This window comes from Trichechus manatus, unplaced genomic scaffold (genome assembly GCF_000243295.1).
Source record: "Trichechus manatus latirostris isolate Lorelei unplaced genomic scaffold, TriManLat1.0 scaffold00205, whole genome shotgun sequence".
NCBI classification, from domain to species: domain Eukaryota; kingdom Metazoa; phylum Chordata; class Mammalia; order Sirenia; family Trichechidae; genus Trichechus; species Trichechus manatus.
Genome location: NW_004444141.1, coordinates 3461700 through 3482592, shown reverse-complemented (window position 1 = coordinate 3482592; position 20893 = coordinate 3461700). Strand labels below are relative to the sequence as shown.

General features: G+C 40.4%; 1 protein-coding gene across 1 annotated transcript in view; it reads left to right on the top strand.

Moving 5' to 3' along the window:
• The window catches only part of FREM2 (FRAS1 related extracellular matrix 2), a 290304-nt gene that overhangs the window by 224275 nt on the left and 45136 nt on the right, over nucleotides 1-20893 (top strand). Inside the window, exons 10-14 of the mRNA XM_004388078.1 lie at nucleotides 5663-5827; nucleotides 6383-6565; nucleotides 15734-15864; nucleotides 17979-18137; nucleotides 19407-19710. Coding sequence (XP_004388135.1) covers nucleotides 5663-5827; nucleotides 6383-6565; nucleotides 15734-15864; nucleotides 17979-18137; nucleotides 19407-19710 — 942 coding nt within the window. The remainder of the gene's footprint in view (nucleotides 1-5662; nucleotides 5828-6382; nucleotides 6566-15733; nucleotides 15865-17978; nucleotides 18138-19406; nucleotides 19711-20893) is intronic.

The window sequence follows — 20893 nt, the reverse complement described above, 5'->3', positions numbered from 1 at the left end:
CTGGGGTCTTAAAAGCTTGCAAGTGGTCATCTAAGATGCATCAATTGGTCCCAACCACCTGGAGTAAAGGAGAATGAAGAACATCACTAAAGACACAAGGAAAGTATTAGCCCAAGAGACAGAAACAGTCACGTAAACCAGAGACTTCATCAGCCTGAGACCAGAAGAACTAGATGGTGCCCAGCTACCATCAATGACTGCCCTGACAGGGTACACAACAGAGAGTCCCTGATGGAGCAGAAGAAAGCTGGGGTGCAGAACTCAAATTCTAGTAAAACAACCAGACTTAATGGTCTGAGAGAGACTGGAAGAACCCTAGGAAGCATGGCCCCTGGTCTCTCTGTCAGCCCAGGACTAAAACAATTTCCAAGGCCAACTCTTCAGACAAAGATTAGACTGGTCTATGGGACATAAAATGATAGTCGTGAAGAGTATGCTTCTTAGCTCAAGTAGATACATGAGACTAAATGGGCAGCTTCTGTCTGGAGGTGAGATGAGAAGGCAGAGGGGGTTAGGAGCTGGTTGAATGGACATGGGAAATCAGGCGTGGAAAGGAGGAGTGTGCTGTCGCAGTATAGGGAGAGCAATTAGGGTCGCATAACAACGTATGTATAAATTTTTGTATAACAGACTAACTTGAAATGTAAACTTTCACTTAAACTGCAACAATAAACAAAAAAATGACAACAACAAAAATGTTTTAAGAATTATTAATGAGATGGGGGGAGCTAAGAATATTGGTCCCATTCATTAAAGACAGGGACCTAATTGTTCTTGGTTCAATTACTTGTTTTATAAATCAAAAGTTAATAATACTAAAGATATAACTGTTGGTCTCTACTCATCCAGAGCAAAAGAGAAAGACTCAAAGAAGAAACTAGTCTTACAGGACTGTCTCAGTTATCTAGTGCTGCTGTAACAGAAATACCACAAGTCGATGGCTTTAAAAAACAAAATTTTATTCTCTCACAGTCTGGGAGGCTAGAAGTCCAAATTCATGGTGCCAGCTCCAAGGCAAGGCTTTCTTTCTCTGTCAGTTCTAGGGGAAGGTCCTTGTCGTCAATCTTCCCCTTTCCTAGGAGCTTCTTAGTGCAGAGACCTCGAGTCCAAAGGACGTGCTATTCTCCTGGCTCTTGTTTCTTGGTGGTAATAGGCCCCTCTGTCTCTCTGCTCGTTTCTCTTACATCTCAAAAGAGATTGGCTTAAAACACAACCTAATCTTGTAGATTGAGTCCTGCCCCATTAACATAACTGCCTGTCATCCTGCTTCATTAACATCGTAGAGGTAGGATTACAACACATAGGAAAATCACATCAGGTGATAAAATGGTGGACAACCACACAATACTGGGAATCATGGCCTAGCCAAGTTGACACACATTTTTGGGGGACACAGTTCAATCTATGACAAGGACTAATGAACAACAACCTCATTTACCCTGAGGCCAGAAGTGCTAGATGGTACCCAGATACCACTACTGAGAGTTCTAATCGGGGCCACAATAAATGAATACTGATAGAATTTGAGAAAAATGTGGAATAGAATTTCAAATTCCTAAAAAAAAACAAGTAGACTTGCTGGACTGGTTGAGACTGGAGGACTCCCGGAGACCACTGCTTTGCGATATTCTTCAAACCTTGAACCAAACGAAACCCTACGGTCACCTTGTAGCTAAATAACAAATGGGCTCAAAAAAAAAAAAAAACAAAAGAGTATCACCTACAAGTACTGTGCTCCTTTAAAAAATCACCTATATGAGACCAAATGGTCAATAATTGCTTTAAAGCAAAGATGAGAATGTGAGGGGGCAGGGAAACTAGATTAATGGAAAGAGAGCAAGAAAGAAAATGATGAGACTGTTCACACATTGTGAAGAATGTAACCAATGTGTGTAGAAATTGTTGAACAGGAACCTAAACTGCTGCGTAAACTTTCACCAAAAACACAATACAATATTATTTTTAAAGAGTTAGTAATACTGGAAACTAGTATTGCAATCAAATTAACAATGCTCAACCACTGTAATAAAGAGGCCTGGTGGTGCACGTTGAAAGCAATTGACTGCTAATAGAAAGGTTGACAGTTGAAAACCACCAGTGGTGTGCAGGAGAAAGAAGCGGCCGTTGGCTTCTGTAGAGATTTACAGCCTTGGAAACCCTATGGGGTCACTGTGAGTCAGAAGCGACTCCATGGCAGTGGGTTCTTTTGAACCAGTATAAGGCTGCTAAGTTTGCTTCCTTATAATATTAGAAGCTTATAAACGAAATTGGCCCTTGTTTTTCCCCCCCACCGTTTCCTAAGATGAGTGACAGAAATTAAAGAAATTCCCTGTCATTGCATATGTTCAAACATTTATTAAATATTTACTGAAAATGTATTACATATCAGGCACTAGTCTTTGCGCTGAGGATACAGCAGTAAATAAAGCAGCATTCTTGCCCTTGTGGTGCTTCCATTCTCGTGGGGAAGAAAGCAAATAGTCCAATTACCTACATTCAGACAGCGAAGCAGTGTGGCCCTCTGTCACCACTTCATGCAGCACTTCTTCTTTTGATGGAATAATGTGTTAGACGAGTTTTAAAGTCCTTTCTAACCCCGGGTGTCTCTGGCTCTAGTATCCCTTTTCCTGTTACCGTGATTCCTTCTCTATGTTGCTCTATGGTTCTCTAAGTAATATTGCTTAAATACGAGGGAAGCAAGGCACAGAGAAAGTATGGGACATTTCCAAGGAGCAAGACAGCGACTGTCTTTTGAACTGTGAGTGAATATAATTTCTCCATTAAGGCTCCGTCCCAGAAAGCTTGATAAGCAGAACCAAGATCAGAGACACGCAGACATTAAACCAATCCTATCTTATATAATTCAAGCAATATATGTAAAGCAATAGTACTGTTGAGCATATACTATGTACAAAGTAGTATTTGGACTTCAGTGAAGCAACAAGAGGTCCCTGGGTGGTGTGAGTGGTTTGCAGTCGACTCACTGAAATGTTGTTGGTTCAAACCCACCTGGCGGCACCATGAAAGAAAGTCCTGGCAATCTGCTTCGGTAATGATTACCACCAAGAAAACCCCATGGAGCAATTCTACTCTGTAATGCGTGGGGTCACCATGAGTCGGCAGCGGGTTTTGTTTTTTTGGTTTGGAGCAACGAGGAAGACAAAGCATGACCCAGGCCCAGACCAACACGAAGGTTTCATATCTGTGCTGCCTCGGATCAGCTGGTGGGAGTTGCATTGAGGTACTGCACAGGGGACTCTGAGGTTCTGTCCAAGCTCATGAGGGTGTTCTAATCAATTGTAGCTATCTCCCATGGGTGAGGGTGGAGTAAGAGCCAGACTGAAGGTAGGTATTTAACCTTTCAATCTAGTCTCCTGAGAATACAATCTTCACAGGAACCCAAAACACACAGCCACAGAAGTCGACTAAGAATAATACATGTGTTAAATTGACATGCAATAAACGCTCGTGAGAGGAATACCTGGGTGGCATAAATAGTTAAGCGCTCACTACTGACCGAAAGGTTGGAGGTTCTCGTCCCCCCAGAGGCACCTCAGGTCAGTCTACTTCCAAAAGGTCACAGCCATGAAAACCCTATGGAGGACAGTTCTGCTCTGAAGCACGTGGGGTCGCCATGAGTCGGAAGCAACCCTTAAGTGCTCTAAGAGTTCAAACAATTGAGAACGCTCTGAGCTGGAGAAATCGGGACGCTTCTTGAGAGAGAGAAGACCTGGATACATGAAGAGGAACCAAATATATTTTGCTGAAGAAATAAGATGAATAAAGGTACAGGGACAGGAATGTACCAGATTTTTTTTCTTTTTTTTCTTGTATGGGGGAAATTTAGTATTATCATAAAAGAGACAGATCTTTTCTTACTCTCAGGTACTAACGTGTATTTAGCAGGTATTAGTTTCTCTGGGTTTTGCTTGTTTGTTTTACCCTTTCTGTGGCACAATACTAATTAATGAGTATTCTTTTTTTAATATTACATAATACAAAACTTCAGCTTAGGACTGTCTTTTAGCAGCATGATCTAGTGGACTCATCAGTGAACTGTGACTGGCAGCAATGACGTGCGTTTGAGTATAAAGGGTACCATCGTGTGGTGATAGTGTTGAAAGCAGGTCTTACTGTACCAGCTGCCTTGTCCCAGCATCCCAGTGCTCCAGTGTCCTCATTTGTAAATTAGGGAAAAAATATATTTGCTGTCTATCTGCTTCTCTGGTGTAATGTGCTGGAATCAAGTGCTCTGCCAATTGTGTAAAAAAGTTATATGTAAATTTTGATGAGTTAAACTGGAACCCAAATAAATAGAACCCACATAGATGCCATTTTGCAATTACACGTCAAAAGAATCCCAGCATTTTGAAGAATGTTGATTTTCTTCTTCCTACTTTTCTTATATTTAACTATATATTTTCTTAATTTAAAAAACAGTTAATATAACATCATGTATTAATGAAGAAAAACAGGAATTCAGTGAAATGCTATGAAATTTATCCAAATTAATTTTAACTTCCTAATTTTGTCCTTATATTGCCTGTAATTGTAATCATTTACCTTCTTCAGCTTAGGTGAGATGCTTTGTAGAACTCAATTAAAAATACTGGTAAGTCTCTAGAAATTTTCAATGTACAGGGTGACTTGAAAAATTAAAGTATAGAAATAAAAAGTCTAAAACATTAAAAATTTGGTCAGTTTTGGTGAAATAATTTGGAAAAAGATAGCAACAATATGCCCAACATGAAGAATGTAATCAATGTTTCTAAATTACATGTGGAAAAATTACTGAATTGGTAAATGTTTTGTTGTATATATTTCACAACAATATATACAATATTTAATCATTTTAATTTTAAAAGGTTTTATTTACTTGCAATAAATTTCACCTATTTAGTGTATAGTTTGATGAATTTGGGTAATTGTATACAATCTTGTAACCAAAACCACAATCACAATGTGAAAAAATTTCCTTGCCATAAAAAGTTTCCTCTTTCTTTACAGTCAATCCCCTCCCCTGGTCCCTGGCCTCAGGAATCCACTGGTCTACTTTTTGTCACTTTAGTAAAACATTTAGCTTATGTATTTATTTCGGGTTTTAACTGAGCTTCATAAAGTATTGGTCCCATTTTCTATAAATAACTTAAAAAACACAGAGAACTTTATAAAGACCACCGTTCCTCTGCTTACAGTTGACCACAGCAACTCATGGTAACACCTTTGAACTCATTTATCTATTTTCTAAGTGGAGATCATAATACCTTACCTACCTCAGCTACAGGGTTGTTTGTGCACCAGGCAGTAGTTATGCTAAATGTTTTGTTGTCATTAACACTACCACAAAATGAAAATCAATTGTATTTCTCCTATGCTTATTGGAATAAAGGTTCATACATGAGAGCAAGATCCCATGTAGACTAAGAATTATATTGAATTAAAAGAATTATATTGAAATCTGGAAAGTGCTTCGTTGTTTCCAGGAACATATATCTTGGAGATATCAAGACAGCAATGGAGATAGACATAGAGAGAGAAACAGAGACATAGACATAGACAAAGATATAAATCAGATACACCTGTGAGTATCTCCAAATTCACAATTATTAATAGTTGCAGATTTCTCTTTTTGGACTATGGACTGTTGTCACTGTTGTTCCAGGTGAGACTGCAAAGCCCTGCGTCCTTGAGCTGATGGATGATGAGTTCTATGAGGAGGTAGAGGAGCTGCGCCTGGTTCTTGGCACTCCACGAAGCAGTTCTCCCTTTGGGGCTGCAATTGGTGAACAAAATGAAACTCTGATAAGGATACGAGATGATGCTGATAGTAAGAAGTCATTTCTTATGCTCAAGTTTAAATTGGAAACTGAAATCAATTTGTGTTAATGTTTGAGGGGGCTCAGAAAATAACCCTTCTAACTAGGGGCTTTAAAGCGATTGAGAAATAGGAAAAGGTAAGACAAATGGGGAACAAGATATCACCATCAAAGCCAATAAAGTTTATGTTGAGGAATGTGGCTTATGTCCTAGGACTGGAACCCAAACATTCCTACATCCCTTTCTCTCCCCACCCAAGGCCAGCAGTCTCCTCCTTAACCTCCTACCCCTACTTTCAGTGGTCTGCTCTTGTAAACTATTTGGCATGTAGGGACAGCACAGAGCACATGCTCTTTGGGGGCTGGTCACTTCCCAAGGAGGGAGCTGGGCTACTCACTCTTGGTTTCCCCTAGCATACTCACCAAGAATATTGAGTGAGGGAACAGAGGAAAACCAACAGTGAAATACTAATTAAACTTTTTCCACATGGAAGGAAAAACAGAAATGGGGGAATAGCATTCCTCTTATTAAGAATTTGAGTTGTCTATGCTTCCTTCAATTTTAGAGACTGTTATTAAATTTGGAGAAACCAAATTCAGCATCAGTGAACCCAAAGAACCAGGACAGTTGGTGGTTGTAAAAATTCCAGTGATTCGCCAAGGAGACACTTCAAAGGTTTCCATCGTAAGAGTCCACACCAAGGACGGCTCAGCCATCTCTGGAGAAGACTATTACCCTGTGTCGGAAGGTAAGGGGTCCCAGGGACTGTCTTCAGGTGGATCATGCTAACACCATGATGAGTGCTTCACCCTGGAGAAAAAGAAATGTCCAACTAAAATAAATGTAGATGCACTTCTTTACTCTCTACCAGAAAAACAAAAACAAAGGAACTTACTTCCCAGATTTTCTTTTTTTGCTTAGAGGGTACATGTGTTAATATTTGAGGAAATTTTAAGTAGACATATAGAGTGAAATGATTTCCTTTATGTGGCCTTTTGCCTTTGTCCTTTGGAAAAACAGCTTGGGAGGTTTTATTTCCCCCAAGCTCTGAAAAGTTACCTTTGCCCTAGTTCTTTGTAGAAGCAACTTGGGGGCAGATGTCAGGTGAGGGGGATGGGTCCCAGGTTACTTTCTACCCCAGAGGGTTTGTTACTTTTTTCCCAAGGAGTTCTCCAGGTTGATTGACATTTCCTGGGTAAGCTGTAAACAACTTGATGGTTTAATACTTTGGCCTGGTAATTAACAAAACCTGAATTGATTGACATCTCATGGGTAATTGAGGATGGGTTGAACACTGGTCTGGTGAGGGAGGCCCTGCCTTATAACTGACAAGGATCTGGATATATAATCCGCTGAACTGTAGAGGGTTTTAGAGAGGCCCCCGGAAGAGAGAGGTGCTGTCTAAGAGCTGGGCTCACAGAGAAACGTAGCCACATAGGAGCTCAGTGGTCCTGAAGCTGCTACACTGGCTGTGAGCTGGGCCAGTTAGCAGCAGAGAGGCTGACAGCAGACAGGCCTGATGGCAGAGATGCCTGATGGCAGAGAGCTGACAGTGGAGAGGTCTGACACCATAGAGGCCTGATAGCTGAGCACAGCTAAGAAAGCTGAGCAAGCTTCTACATTGGCTTCACAGCAGCAGAGAGGCCGACTGCAGAGATCTGTGTGGCCATTGCAGTGGGCCCTACAGAAAAGTAGAGAGTGCCATAGGTAGAGCAGCTGGTGTCGGAAATTATGGAGAAGTGCGAAGGCAGAGCTGTAACAGACCTCCATCTCATAGGAAACAGCTTTGTACTGATCCTGATTCTTACCCTTCATGAATTTAGACAATCGCTTGCCCTACAACATAATGTGCTAGATGACTTTCTGTTTTGAGTCTACTTTAATTTTCAACTGGTTTTACCTTCATTATGGTAAACCAAACCAAAAACCAAACCCATTGCCTTCAAGTCAATTCCGACTCCTAGCGACCCTATAGGACAGAGTAGAACTGCCCCATAGGGTTTCCAAGGAGCGGCTGGTGGATTCCAACTGCTGACCTTTTGGTTAGCAACTGAGCTCTTAATCAACACACCATCAGGGTTTCCTCATTACAGTAGTCAGATATTAGATTCAAATTTTGGTATAATTTTCAGTTATACTGAAAATGTGCATGACAGCTATGATAATAACTCTGTTTCAGTGTGTAGAATGCCAGCAGTCTGAAACTTCCAGCTGTAAATTTTTGGGTTAACAGAAGATAGTTAAACAGTGATAAAATGACAACCACAGATACCATAAATTTTCTGGGACTTGTTGTGTTGTTAGTTGTCGACAAGTCAGCTCCAACTCATGGCAACCCCAAGCACAACAGAACAAAACATTGCCCGGTCCTGCACCGTCTTTATGATCATTACAATGTTTGAGTCCATTGTTGTGGCCATTATGTATTTTGAGTTCCTTCGAACCTAGGGGCTCATCTTCCAGCACCAAATGAGACAATATTCTGTTGTGATCCTTAGATTTCTCCTTGGCTGTTTTTCAGAAGTGAATCACCATCTCTTTCTTCCAAGTCTGTCTTAGTCTGGAAACTCTGCTGAAACTTGTCCACCATGGGTGACCCTGCTGGTATTTGAAATACCGTTGACATAACTTCCAGCATCATGGCAACATGCAAGCCACCATAGTGTGACAAACTGACAGATGGGAGCCAATTAGGGGGCCTTTCACCTATTCTTCATCCCTCACTTGCTGCATTTTTTTTTAAATCATTTCACTGTTTACTTTTATGAGTAACTAGAAGAAACCACTTCTTTTCTCTCTCTCTCAATTATTTGCTGAAATAATAAACATAAATTTATGTCCAAAATCAAGTTTATAAATTATCTGGAGCTCTACATATCCACTTTGCTTCCAGTTGCCTGCCTCTCACTACGAACAGTCATTTGTTCTTCAGTATCCTAGACCTTCAGGCATTCATCTTAATCCTCTAACGTTTAAACAAAGTTTAGAAAAGTGACCAATAGATATTACTGAATCAGTAATGATGTCAATGAGACAATAGGAAAAATACCATCTTCTACAAGGGAGCTTGTATTTTCTAAGCATATATATGATAAAAGTTTGATAAACCACTGTAGAGCTTCAGAGTCATTCCTAGATTATTTTCTGTGTAAATATACTTGAAACAAATTACATGTAATCAAGAAGGAAAGGAAATAAAACCAATCACTAAATTATAAAATCTAAAATGAGTCATTTCTTTAATAAGCAGGTTTTACACAAAGGAAAAATTGTTCCTAGTGTTCCCCACACATCTGTCAGTTTTTCGTCCTTGGTGGCTTGCATGTTACTGTGATGCTGGAAGCTATGCTACCAGTATTTCAAATACCAGCAGGGTCACTCATGGTGGACAGGTTTCAGCTGAGCTTCCAGACTAAGACAGACAAGGAAGAAGGACCTAGTGATCTACTTCTGAAAAGAATTGGCCAGTGAAAATCTTATGAATAACAGTGGAACATTGTCTGATATACTATCAGAAGATGAGCCCCTCAGGTTGAAAGGCCCTCAAAATATGACTGAGGAAGAGATACCTCCTCAAAGTAGAGTCGACCTTAATGACTTAGATGGAGCCAAGTTTTCAGGACCTTCATTTGCTGATGTGGCACGATTCAAAATGAGAAGAAACAGCTGCAAACATCCATTAATAATCAGAACGTGGAATGTATGAAGAATGAATCTAGGAAGATTGGAAATTGTCAAAAATTAAATGGAATGCATAAAGATTGATATCCTAGGTATTACTGAGCTAAAATGGACTGGTATTGGCCATTTTGAATTGAACAATCATATGGTCTACTACGCTGGGAATGACAACTTGAAGAGGAATGGCATCGGATTCATTGTCCAAAAAAACATTTCAAGATCTATGCTGAAGTACAATGCTGTTAATGATAGGATAATACCCATAAGCCTACAACGAAGACCAGTTAATATGACTATTATTCAAATATACACAGCAACCGCTAATGTCAAAGATGAGGAAATTGAAGATTTTTACCAACTTCTGCAGTCTGAAATGGACCAAACATGCAATCAAGATGCGTTGATATGGACTTAACCAAAAGCTAAGAAGTTTCCTGAACACAACCAAACACTTTGAAGGACAGAGTAGCAGAGGCAGGGGCCTGGGGACCATCGTTTCAGGGGACATCTAGGTCAGTTTGCATGACACAGTTTATTAAGAAAATGTTCTGCATCCCACTTTGATGAATAGTGTCTGGAGTCTTAAAAGCTTGTGAGCAGCCATCTAAGATGCATCAATTGGTCCCAACCCACCTGGAGCAAAGGAGAATGAAGAACACCAAAGACACTAGGAAAATGTCAGCCCAAGAGACAAAAGGGCCACATAAAACCAGAGACTCCCTCATCCTGAAACCAGAACTAGATGGTGCCCAGCTACCACCCATGACCACCTTGACAGGGAACACAACAGAGAGTCCCTGATGGAACAGGAGAAAAATGTGGTGCAGAACTCAAATTCACTTAAAAACACCAGACTTAATTGTCAAACTGAGACTAGAGGAACTGCAGAAGACATGGCCTCTGGACTCTGTTAACCCAGAACTAAAACCACTCCTGAAGCTAACTTGTCAGACAAAGATTAGACTGGACTATAAAACAAGGAAACCCTAGTGGCCTAGTGATTAAGAGCTATGGCTGCTAACCAAAAGGTCAGCAGCTTCAATCACCCAGGCACTCCTTGGAAACTCTACAGGGCAGCTCTATTCTATGAGTCGGAATCAACTTAATGGCAGTAGGTTTGGTTAGTAGGTTTATAAAACATAAAATAATGCTGGTGAAGAGTGTGCTTCTTAGTTCAAGTAGATACACGAGACTAAATGGGCAGCTCCTGTCTGGAGGCTGGATGAGAAGGCAGAAAGGGATAGGAGCTGGTTGAATGGAAATGGGAAATGTGGGGTGGAAAGGGGGAGTGTGCTGTCACATTATAGAGATTGCAACTAGGATCACGTAACAATATGTGTATAAATTTTTGTCTGAGAAATTAACTTGAGCTGTAAACTTTCACCTAAAGCACAATAATTTTTTTTTAAAGATACATTGATAATTACTGACGATTGGAATGCAAAAGTTGGAAACAAAGATTAAGGTACAGTAGTTGGAAAATATGGCCTTGGTGATTTAAAGGATGCTGGAGATCCCATGATAGAATTTTGCAAGACCAATGACTTCTTCATTGCAAATACCTTTTTCACCAGCATGAATAGCAACTATACACATGGACCTCGACAATGGCAAACACAGGAATCAAATTGGCTTTATCTGTGGAAAGAGAAAATACAAAAGCTCAATATCTTCAGTCAGAATAAGGCCAGGGGCAGACTTTGGAATAGACCATCAATTGTTCATATGCAAGTTCAAGCTGAAGCTGAAGAAAATTAGAACAAGTCCATGAGAGCCAAAGTATGACCTTGAGTATATTCCACCTGAGTTTAAAGACCATTTCAAGAATAGATTTGACTCATTAAACACTAACGACCAAAGACTAGATGAGTTGTGGAATGACATAAAGGACATCATACATGAAGAAAGCAAGAGGTCATTAAAAACACAGGAAAGAAAGAAAAGACCAAATGGATGTCAGAAGAGACTCTGAAAGTTGCTCTTGGAGGTAGAGAAGCTAAAGTGAAAGGAAGAAATGATGAAGTAAAAGAGTTGAACAAAAGATTTCAAAGGATGGCTCCAGAAGACAAAGTAAAGTATTAGAATGATACATGCAAAGATGCAGAGTTACAAAACCAAAAGGGAAGAACACATTTGGCATTTCTCAGGCTGAAAGAACTAAAACAAAATTCAAGATTCAAGTTGTAATACTGAAGGATTCTACAGGGAAAATATTAGACGACGCAAGAAACATCAAAAGAAGATGGAAGGAATATCCAGAGTCACTGTACCAAAAAGAATTGGTTGATTTTCAGTCATTTCAGGAGATAGCATATGATCAAGAACTGATGGTACTCAAGAAAGAAGTCCAAGCTCCACGGAAGGCATTGGAAGAAAACAAGGCTCCAGGAATCGATGAAATACCGATTGAGATGTCTCAACCAATGGATGCAGCACTGGAAGTGCTCATTTATCTCTGCCAAGAAATTTGGAAGACAGCTACCTGGCCAACCAAAGGGAAGAGATCCATATCTGTGCCCATTCAAAAGAAAGGTGACCCAACAGAATGCAGAAATTATCGAACAATATCACACGCAAATAAAATTTTGCTGAAAATCATTCAAAAGTGGTTGCAACAGTACATCGACAAGGAACTGTCAGAAGTTCAAGCCAGATTCAGAAGTGGATGTGGAACGAGTGATATCATTGCTGGTGTCAGATGCATCTTGGGTGAACGCAGAGAATACCAGAAAGATGTTTGCCTGTGTTTTATTGACCACGCAAAGGCATTCAACTGTGTGGATCATAACAAATTATGGGTAACATTGCAAAGAATGGGAATTCCAGAACACTTAATTGTCCTCATGAGGAACCAGTACATAGACCAAGAAGCAGTCATTCAAACAGAGCAAGGGAATACTGCGTGGTTTAAAATCAGGAAAGTTAGGGCTTTAACTTTTCACCATACTTATTCAATCTGTATGCTGAGCAAATGATAATCCGAGAAATTGGACTATATGAAGAAGAATGCAGCAGCAGAAATGGAGGAAGACTCATTAACAACCTGCAATATGCAGATGACACAACCTTGCTTGCTGAAAGTAAAGAGGACTTGAAGCACTTACTGATGAAAATCAAAGACTACAACCTTCAGTATGGATTACACCTCAACATAAAGAAACAAAAATCTTCACAACTGGACAAATAAGCAACATCATGATAAATGGAGTAAACACTGTAGTTGTCAAGGATTTCATTTTACTTGGATCTACTCAACACCCATGGAAGCAGCAGTCAGAAAATCAAACAACACATTACATTGGTCAAATCTGCTGCAAAAGACCTCTTTAAAGTTTAAAAAGCAAAGATGTCACTTTAAGGACTAAGGTGCTCCTGACCCAAGCCGTGGTGTTTTCAATCTTCTCATATGCACGTGAAAGGCGGACGATGAATAAGAAAGATGGAGCAAGAATTGATGGCTTTGAGTTATGGTGTTGGGGAAGAATATTGAATATACTGTGGACTGCCAGAAGAACAAACAAATCTGTCGTGGAGGGAGTACAGCCAGAATGCTCCTCAGAAGCAAGAACGGCAAGGCTTTTTTCACATACTATGGACCTGTTATCAGCAGGGACTAGTCCCTGGAGAAGGACATCATGCTTGGTGAAGTCAGCGAAAAAGAGGAAGACCTTCAATGAAGTGCCTACAACAGTGGGCTCAAGCATGACAATTGTTGGGATGGCACAGGATCAAGCAGTGTTTCATTCTGTCGTATATAGGGTCACTACGAGTTAGAACCGCCTCGACAGCACCCAACAACAACAACAACAAGGGAGACAAACCTAAATATTGACAACATGACCTTTGGCAGATCTCTCTCTCTCTTTTAAGAAATTGATCATTCTTTTTGCTAAGACAGAAACAAAATTATACATATGTAATAGACTGGTGGGGGCAGTCGTGGTTCAGCGGTAGAATTCTCACCTTCAGTATGGGAGACCTGGGTTCAATTCCTGGCCAGCGCACCTCATGCGCAGCCACTACCCACCCTCTGTCAGTAGAGGCTTGCATGTTGCTATAATGCTGACCAAGTTGCAACAGAGCTTCCAGACTAAGACAAACTAGGAAAAAAGGCCTGGCAATCTACTTCCCAGAATCAGTCACAGTCCCGTCCACAATCGATCATGGGGACGGGCAGGACTGGCATCGTTCCGTTCTCTTGTGGCTGGGGTCACCATGCACCAAGAGCCAACTCCACAGCAGCTAACCGCAATAGACAAACGAAGTCAGAAAAGATTTGAATAATATTAAATCAACCTGTGTATTTTATCCCATAAATGTCAAATATGCTGTTTATATCCACCCACTGCCGGCGAGTCGATTCCGACTCACAGCGACCCCACTGGGTCGCCAAGGCTGTAAATCTCTACGGAAGCCGACTGGCACATTTTTCTCTTGCAGAGACGCTGGTGGTTTGGAACCACGAATCTTCTGGTTAGCAGTGGATCACTGTAACCGTTGTGCTACCAGGGCTCCTTATGCTTCTTATAGTATGTGTATAATATATAACTAATTTGGTTTGAAAGTTAACACTGATTTCTCCTTTTGTGGCTCAAAATAAAGTCAGTCCTTTTCAAATAAACAAAAAAAAAATTAAATATAGAGTAAAAATTCAAATTTTTTTATAAAACGTCTAAGTGACATATAAAGACAAAAGTAGTTGAGAAACCTAACAGTTAGCTAGTATCTAACAAGTGTACTATGAGAAAAGAATAATTTAAATATTTAAAATAAATTCTTGTTATTTTTTAGCTTCTTAAATATTTGGCTGTTAACAATTAGGGGTTACAAGACCATGAAGGTTTACGGAGACAAGCAAGGACAGAATGGAATGGCAGCAAACTGCGAAGCCCCTTCCGGCTCTGTGGCCAGAAGGCTTCCCAGCTTAGCCGTTTACTGTTGCCATGCAGGAAGGTGCAAAAGAATTAAGAGCCCTGTGTTTTTCCATGAGATTCCCCAGATTTTCAAGTGTTAGAACCTAATTTTTAGCATAACATCACGCAAGCCTAAACAACCATGTTGGTGGACCAGAAATGATCGGCTCTTTGCATCCTCCAGAGCAAAGAATTGTGAGTTCTCTCTGGATCTGAGGGCTTTAGGGGCTAACAGACTCAGAGGTGCTCAGGCTAGTGTGTAGAGACAGACAGAACTCCCTGTAAGGCTATGTCTGGCTTACTAACTCAATTTTAAAGAAAAATATGCTTTTCATAATTGATCACTGAACAGTAGAAGTAGAAAACAAAAATATATTGAAGATGCATTTATGCATTTAGAGTTGATGATTTAGATTTATGGTGATTAACCTGCAATTGCATCAGGGAGCAGCATTCATTGTATCCTTTAATTGGAATGATTATGCATTATACTCTTTTTATCTTCTCTCCTGAACTAATTTCTCAAAAGGCATAGTAAAACCAGCAAAATAGTTTATCCAGGTTTAACAGTACAGCCAGCTGCTATCATGAGCGCAGTAAAATCAATTAAAGTAATTCTTACCAGTTTAATGATTTTGAAATGAATGGTTTAAAAAAGGATTCTTGTAATTGGGTTTAATTTTCATTATAATGAAGTAATTCTTATTAGTGAGGAAGGACAAGGATGGGGAAAAACATCACTCACATTTGTTTAAAATAACTTTTCTAAGCTTCCAAGAAGAACAACAAAAACAGGACACGTTTTAAAATATTTTTGGCATGATATATATATTTTTTAAAAAAAACCAACAATTTTATATCCAGCTTTTCCCCATAAACACATAATGTAAACACCATTCATACTCAACCACACTTGTGATCATGCTCATATGACGTCTGTCCCATCGGTTTAGACATTCCGGGGAATGAGAGGTGAGTTTGTCAGGTTATGTCCCGGTATAGAACTATTAATTTTCCATCCAGTAACTCAGCATTGTTTCAAACTGTGGGTCAAGCAATAAATTTAGTAGCTTATGATTAGAATTTTCTTTCAAATAGAATATAATGTAAAATGTTACAGTGTGATGCACATAGTAAGAATAAGCGATGTTTGTTAAACTTTTAATTCAGTTTTATTCACACTCACACACATACACACACACAAATATACTGGCCACAGTGTAAAATGTATTTCTCACTGTAGATCACGGTCAAAAAAGCTTTGCAGAAAACCTCTCACATTCATATGTCAAAGATCTAAATCTGTGATTTTGTGCTTGCAGAAATTGAGTTTAAGGAAGGAGAAACCCAGCACGTTGTTGAAATTGAAGTGCTCTCCGACGGGGTGAGGGAGCTGAGAGAGGCCTTCACCGTTCACCTGCAGCCTGACGAAAACATGATCGCTGAGACCCAAGTAAGTAAGAAAATGTGTGCATAAATTCACAGCCAGCATTTTATCAGAGAAAATGCATCTTAATAATCACATAGTGTAAAATAATGAGTGTCACAGGAAAGAGATGCCCTTTTCACCTCCTAAATAAATTTTGTTCTGACTAGTTCATAATCAAGACATTCTGATCTCTTTCTTTGAAAAATCGTGCCTGCAGTAACTCCAGGACCAGAGTCACTGAGCCCCATGCCGACCCACTTCCACTTCCCATTCCAGTCAGTAACGATTGCATTTGGAATTAACCTCCAGCCAGGAAGCATCATCTTGGCACAAAGATGAGACTGTTTCATTCATGCAACTATACCAGCTGAAGTCAATTAGACCCCAACTTATGGCAACCCCATGTGTATCAGAGCAAACTGTGCTCTCTGTAGTGTTTTCATTGGCTGATCTTTTGGAAGTAGATTGCCAGGGCTTTCTTCCAAGTCACCTCTGGGTGGATTTGAACCACCAACCTTTGAGTTAGCAGCCAAGGGTGTTAATGGTTTGCACCACACAGAGACTCCAAATTCATGCTAATCAAACCTAACATTTGTGCTACAGCTTATTGGAACATATTTTAACCCATAAAACAGTTTGCCCACCCTCAAAATTCCTATCTGCTACTACTCCTAGCTTTATCAAAATTTGATGTCCAGAAGTCTCGGGGACCAAAAGGTTACAGTCTTAACACCTTTTTCTGTGCTTACTTTATGTTGTATTATTAACCAGATTTTCTTCAAAATAAACATAATTTCCATGCAATTTTGACCTTTATACCTAAACGAATTTTTAAAGCTATGTATCATTTTAGGAGCAGACTAACTTTTATAATATCTGTGCTTAAATTTATCATTTGTTTCAGTATTAGTGTATGGTTAAATTGGAGGGATTTTTTTCCCGTAACTAGTTGTATCATTTTGTAATCTTGACTATTTGATGGTATTTCTACTACAGTGAGGAGCCCTGGTAGCACAATGGTTAAAGTGATTAACTGATAACCAAAAGGTCGGCAGTTCGAATCCACCAGCGGCTCTGTGGGAGAAACGTGGCTGTCTGTTTCCGTAGAGATTTACAGCCTTGGAAACCCTATGGGGTCACTGTGAGTTGGAATTGATTTGAAGGCAGTGGGATTTTTTCTGCTATAGTGCCTTGCTTTTTTTTTCATGTCATGTTTAAAATTCAAGAAGTATAGGCAGAAAATCCTTAACAACCATATTTTTATAAGTCTCAATCATATAAAAAATTAATATTTTATTATTTCTTTATGTGGAGCCCTGGTGGTGCAGTGGTTAAAGGCTCTGCTGTGGTAGTTTGAATCCAACAGCGGCTCCTTGGAAATGCTGTGGGCAGTTCTCCTCTGTCCTATAGGGTCGCTATGAGTCGGAATCAACTCGACGACAATGGGTGTTTTCAGGTTATTTTTTTATGGAGTATTGTGTTAACCAATTTGGGATGAAAGGAACAGAGATTCACTCAAATCACCTCTAGTGCTAAAGGCTCTTTTAAAGATATACGTGTAACTGTAGGTTTGGAAGCTGATACATAGTTGGAAGTTGGAAGGTCACCCAGGAACCAAGAGAAATTTACCAGCAAGGTGTTCTTAGCTCCTCCTCTGCCTGGGCTCAGGCTGCGCCTGCTGGCCTCTGCTGACCTCCACCTTTGCTTACTGACGTGCTGCCTCTTCCTGGCTCACGCTTCCACGGGACCTCTATAATCGGCCTTCCCTCAGGGTGTCTGTCTTTCAGCTTTCCCTATCAACTAATTGACTTTTTCATAGAATGTCTACTTCACACTTCCAAGATAAGTCTAACCACTGTCATCGTAACTGGAGTCAAAAAGTGGGGCCCAGATACTTCCTGGGCACTGGCCAGTCTTTGGATTAGCTGTCCTGGGCTTAGATGTCCTGCCTTGGTCCCGTAAGATATGGCCAAGGGGCCCGAGTGATATGGAATCAACCACACAGGGCCTCTGGATGTGACGATTTTCATTGTAATAAGGCAGTGGGTTTGACTGGCATTGTGAGGATTGTCCTGTACAATAAAAGCAGCAGAAGTATAATATTTCAACAATCGGTGATGATTATCTTTTCCCTCTAGGCAACCAAAGCCATTGTGTATATAGAAGAAATGAACAGCATGGCAGACGTCACTTTCCCTTCTGTCCCTCAAATCGTGTCCTTACTGATGTATGACGACACCTCCGGAGCTGGAGAGAGTGTGGGACCCGTGTCTGGCTACCCTGTTGTCTGTATTTCAGTGAGTAGGAAATTAATGAAACTGAGGAAAATTGTGCAATAGTTCCTTTAAAATTATTATAAACTTTAACCACTATAGTATTGATTTTGTCATGAAGAAATAAAAGTGGGAAAATTTACAAGGTTTGAGCTTTGGACTTTAGAAAGGAAAATATAACTTGAAGCAAATAAAGCTCCCATTTTTCTTCCTTCATGCAACAGAGGTTTATCGACTGATGCGTGCACAGTACGTTACCTCAGGCTCAGTCACTGATGCAAAAATAAATAAGGCATGAGCTCTGCAATCAAAGAACTTAAAAACAAGGAAGAAAAAAGTATATAGGACTCAGTAACTGTAATATAAGGAGACGTGATCATTATCATGGGAATGCTAAGAATTAGGAGCTAATACTGCAGCTCGGTGTGAGGGAAGGCTTTGGGTCAAGTGGAATTGCAATAGTTTACAACGGCGTTGGGTAAGGAAAGGTCACTCCAGAAAGAGCGATTGCAGCACAGGCTACATCTAGAGGAACAGCATAAGAAATGGCAGATGCAATCACCTTTTTACTTGTCATCTCTTGAGTCTAAACTGTGAGCTCCTAGTGAACAACGACTGTGACTTATTTATTTTCATACCATAATAGCTCTGGTATTACAATACATAATAGAAATGTAATTAATATTTTTGGAATTAGTAAGGCAGAAGTAATAGTTTGGGGCCCAATTGTAGAGGTCCTTAAATGTCACATTAAAAAATTTGGTTTCATTTGTTGGGAGAAGGGAGGCGTTAGCAGCTCCAGCACAGAAGGCCGCCGTGATCAGAGGGTTAGGTTGGAGGAGTCACATGGCAGTATTTTGTCCGCGGACTAGAAGGAAAGGCGCTGAAGCAGATAGGGAGGTAGGAATGGAAAGAAAGGGATCAACGTAAGAGACCTTGCAAAAAATAATCAACCCAGTTCACTGACCCACTGGATGTGGGACAAGATAAAAGAGCGAAAGAGAGCAAGGAAGGAGACAGAACGAGACGACTGAGCAACTCTAAGGGTTCAGGAGACGACTTTAGTAAAAGTTGTACCTGTATTAACTCAGGGTGAACACATCCAATAAGCTGTTTGAAATGCAAGGTTAGCTTTCATAAAAGCTGGCGTGTCTGGAGATAGACATTTGGAAGTTGCATGAATACCATGTGGAAATGGAGAAAGCACAGTGAACTACGATAGGAAGAACCTGGGAGGAATAGTTTCCACGTTGTCTGTGCTGTGGTCCTCATATAGTTATTTCTAATGCATAGGCTTGCAACCCCAAATACTCGGACTATGACAAGACGGGCTCTCTCTGCGCCAGTGAGAGCATCAATGACACTCTGACCCGGTACCGGTGGCTGATTAGCGCCCCCACTGGCCCTGATGGTGTGACCAGCCCCATGAGAGAAGTGGACTTTGACACCTTTTTTACATCATCCAAAATGATCACTTTAGACTCCATATACTTCCAACCTGGCTCCAGGGTGCAATGTGCTGCTCGCGCTGTGAACACCAATGGAGATGAAGGACTGGAGCTGATGAGCCCCATTGTAACCATCGGCAGAGAAGAAGGTAATGTATTGCCATTTCCCCGTGGAGATGAAATAAAGACAAATCACTAGAATACCAGGGAATTATTATAATTTCTAGTTCTTAATTCTTCCAAATACCCCATGTATTTCATAACACTCTTAAAAACAAAAAAGTTCCCGTGGAGTAGATTCAACTCAAGGTGACCCCATGTGTGTCGCACTAGAACTGTGCTCAATAGGGTTTTCAATGGCTGTGATCTTTCAGAAGTAGATTGCTAGACCTTTCTTCTGAGGTGCCTCTGGGTGACTTTGAACTACCAACTTTTCAATTAGTAGCTGAGTACTTAACTATTTGAGCAACTAAGAATTCCTATAATTCCTTGATACCAAAAAAACCTGTTGCTGTTGAGTTTATTCTGACTCATAGCGACCATATGGGACAGAGTAGAACTGCCTCCTAAGGTTTCCAGGGAGCAGCTAGTGGATTCTAACTGCTGACTTTTCCATTAGCAGCCGTAGCTCTTATTCACTGCACCACCAGGGTTCCACATGTATTCTATGTAAGAACTTAAAAAAATGAACATCCATTTTACAAAAATATTCATTAGAAAACAAATATTTATGCATCAACATTTTTGAGCACCTGTTTTATGCTGGACACAGTACCCTATGGCAACAAAGAAATATAAGACAAGATTCCTGCCCTCAAGGAATTTGTTGGTCAGGTTAAGGACACAGACAAATTTTAGCCTGGACAGGGCACAGAAATGCAAAAGTAGGAGGGACTGCTTCTACCTTGAGTAGATCAGAAAAGGCTTCATCAAAGAGGTGATGCTTAAGCTGAATCTTGAAAGTGGCAGAAAAGAATGCATGAGTGACATCTCATGGAAATATGAAAAAGCATGGAATATTCTAGAAACTACCAGCAGAGAAATAGGGAAGCATGTGAAAGAGAGATGAAGCAGGATGGTATGCAAGTTGGCTGCTGTGCCATGCCAAAGCTAGCTGTTGGACAAGTAGGTATTGGCTGGGGCAGCAGGGCAAGGACAGTCCCAGAAGCCAGGTATGTAAGAGTGTGCATGCCTCATTATTACCAGGGAGGTGCTGGTCAGGACTGGAGCCCAGGGTATGTTAAACCAGTTGCCATCGAGTCTATCCTGACTCATGGCAGCCCCATGTGTGTCAAAGTAGAACTGTGTTCCATAGGGTTTTCTTTTTTTTTT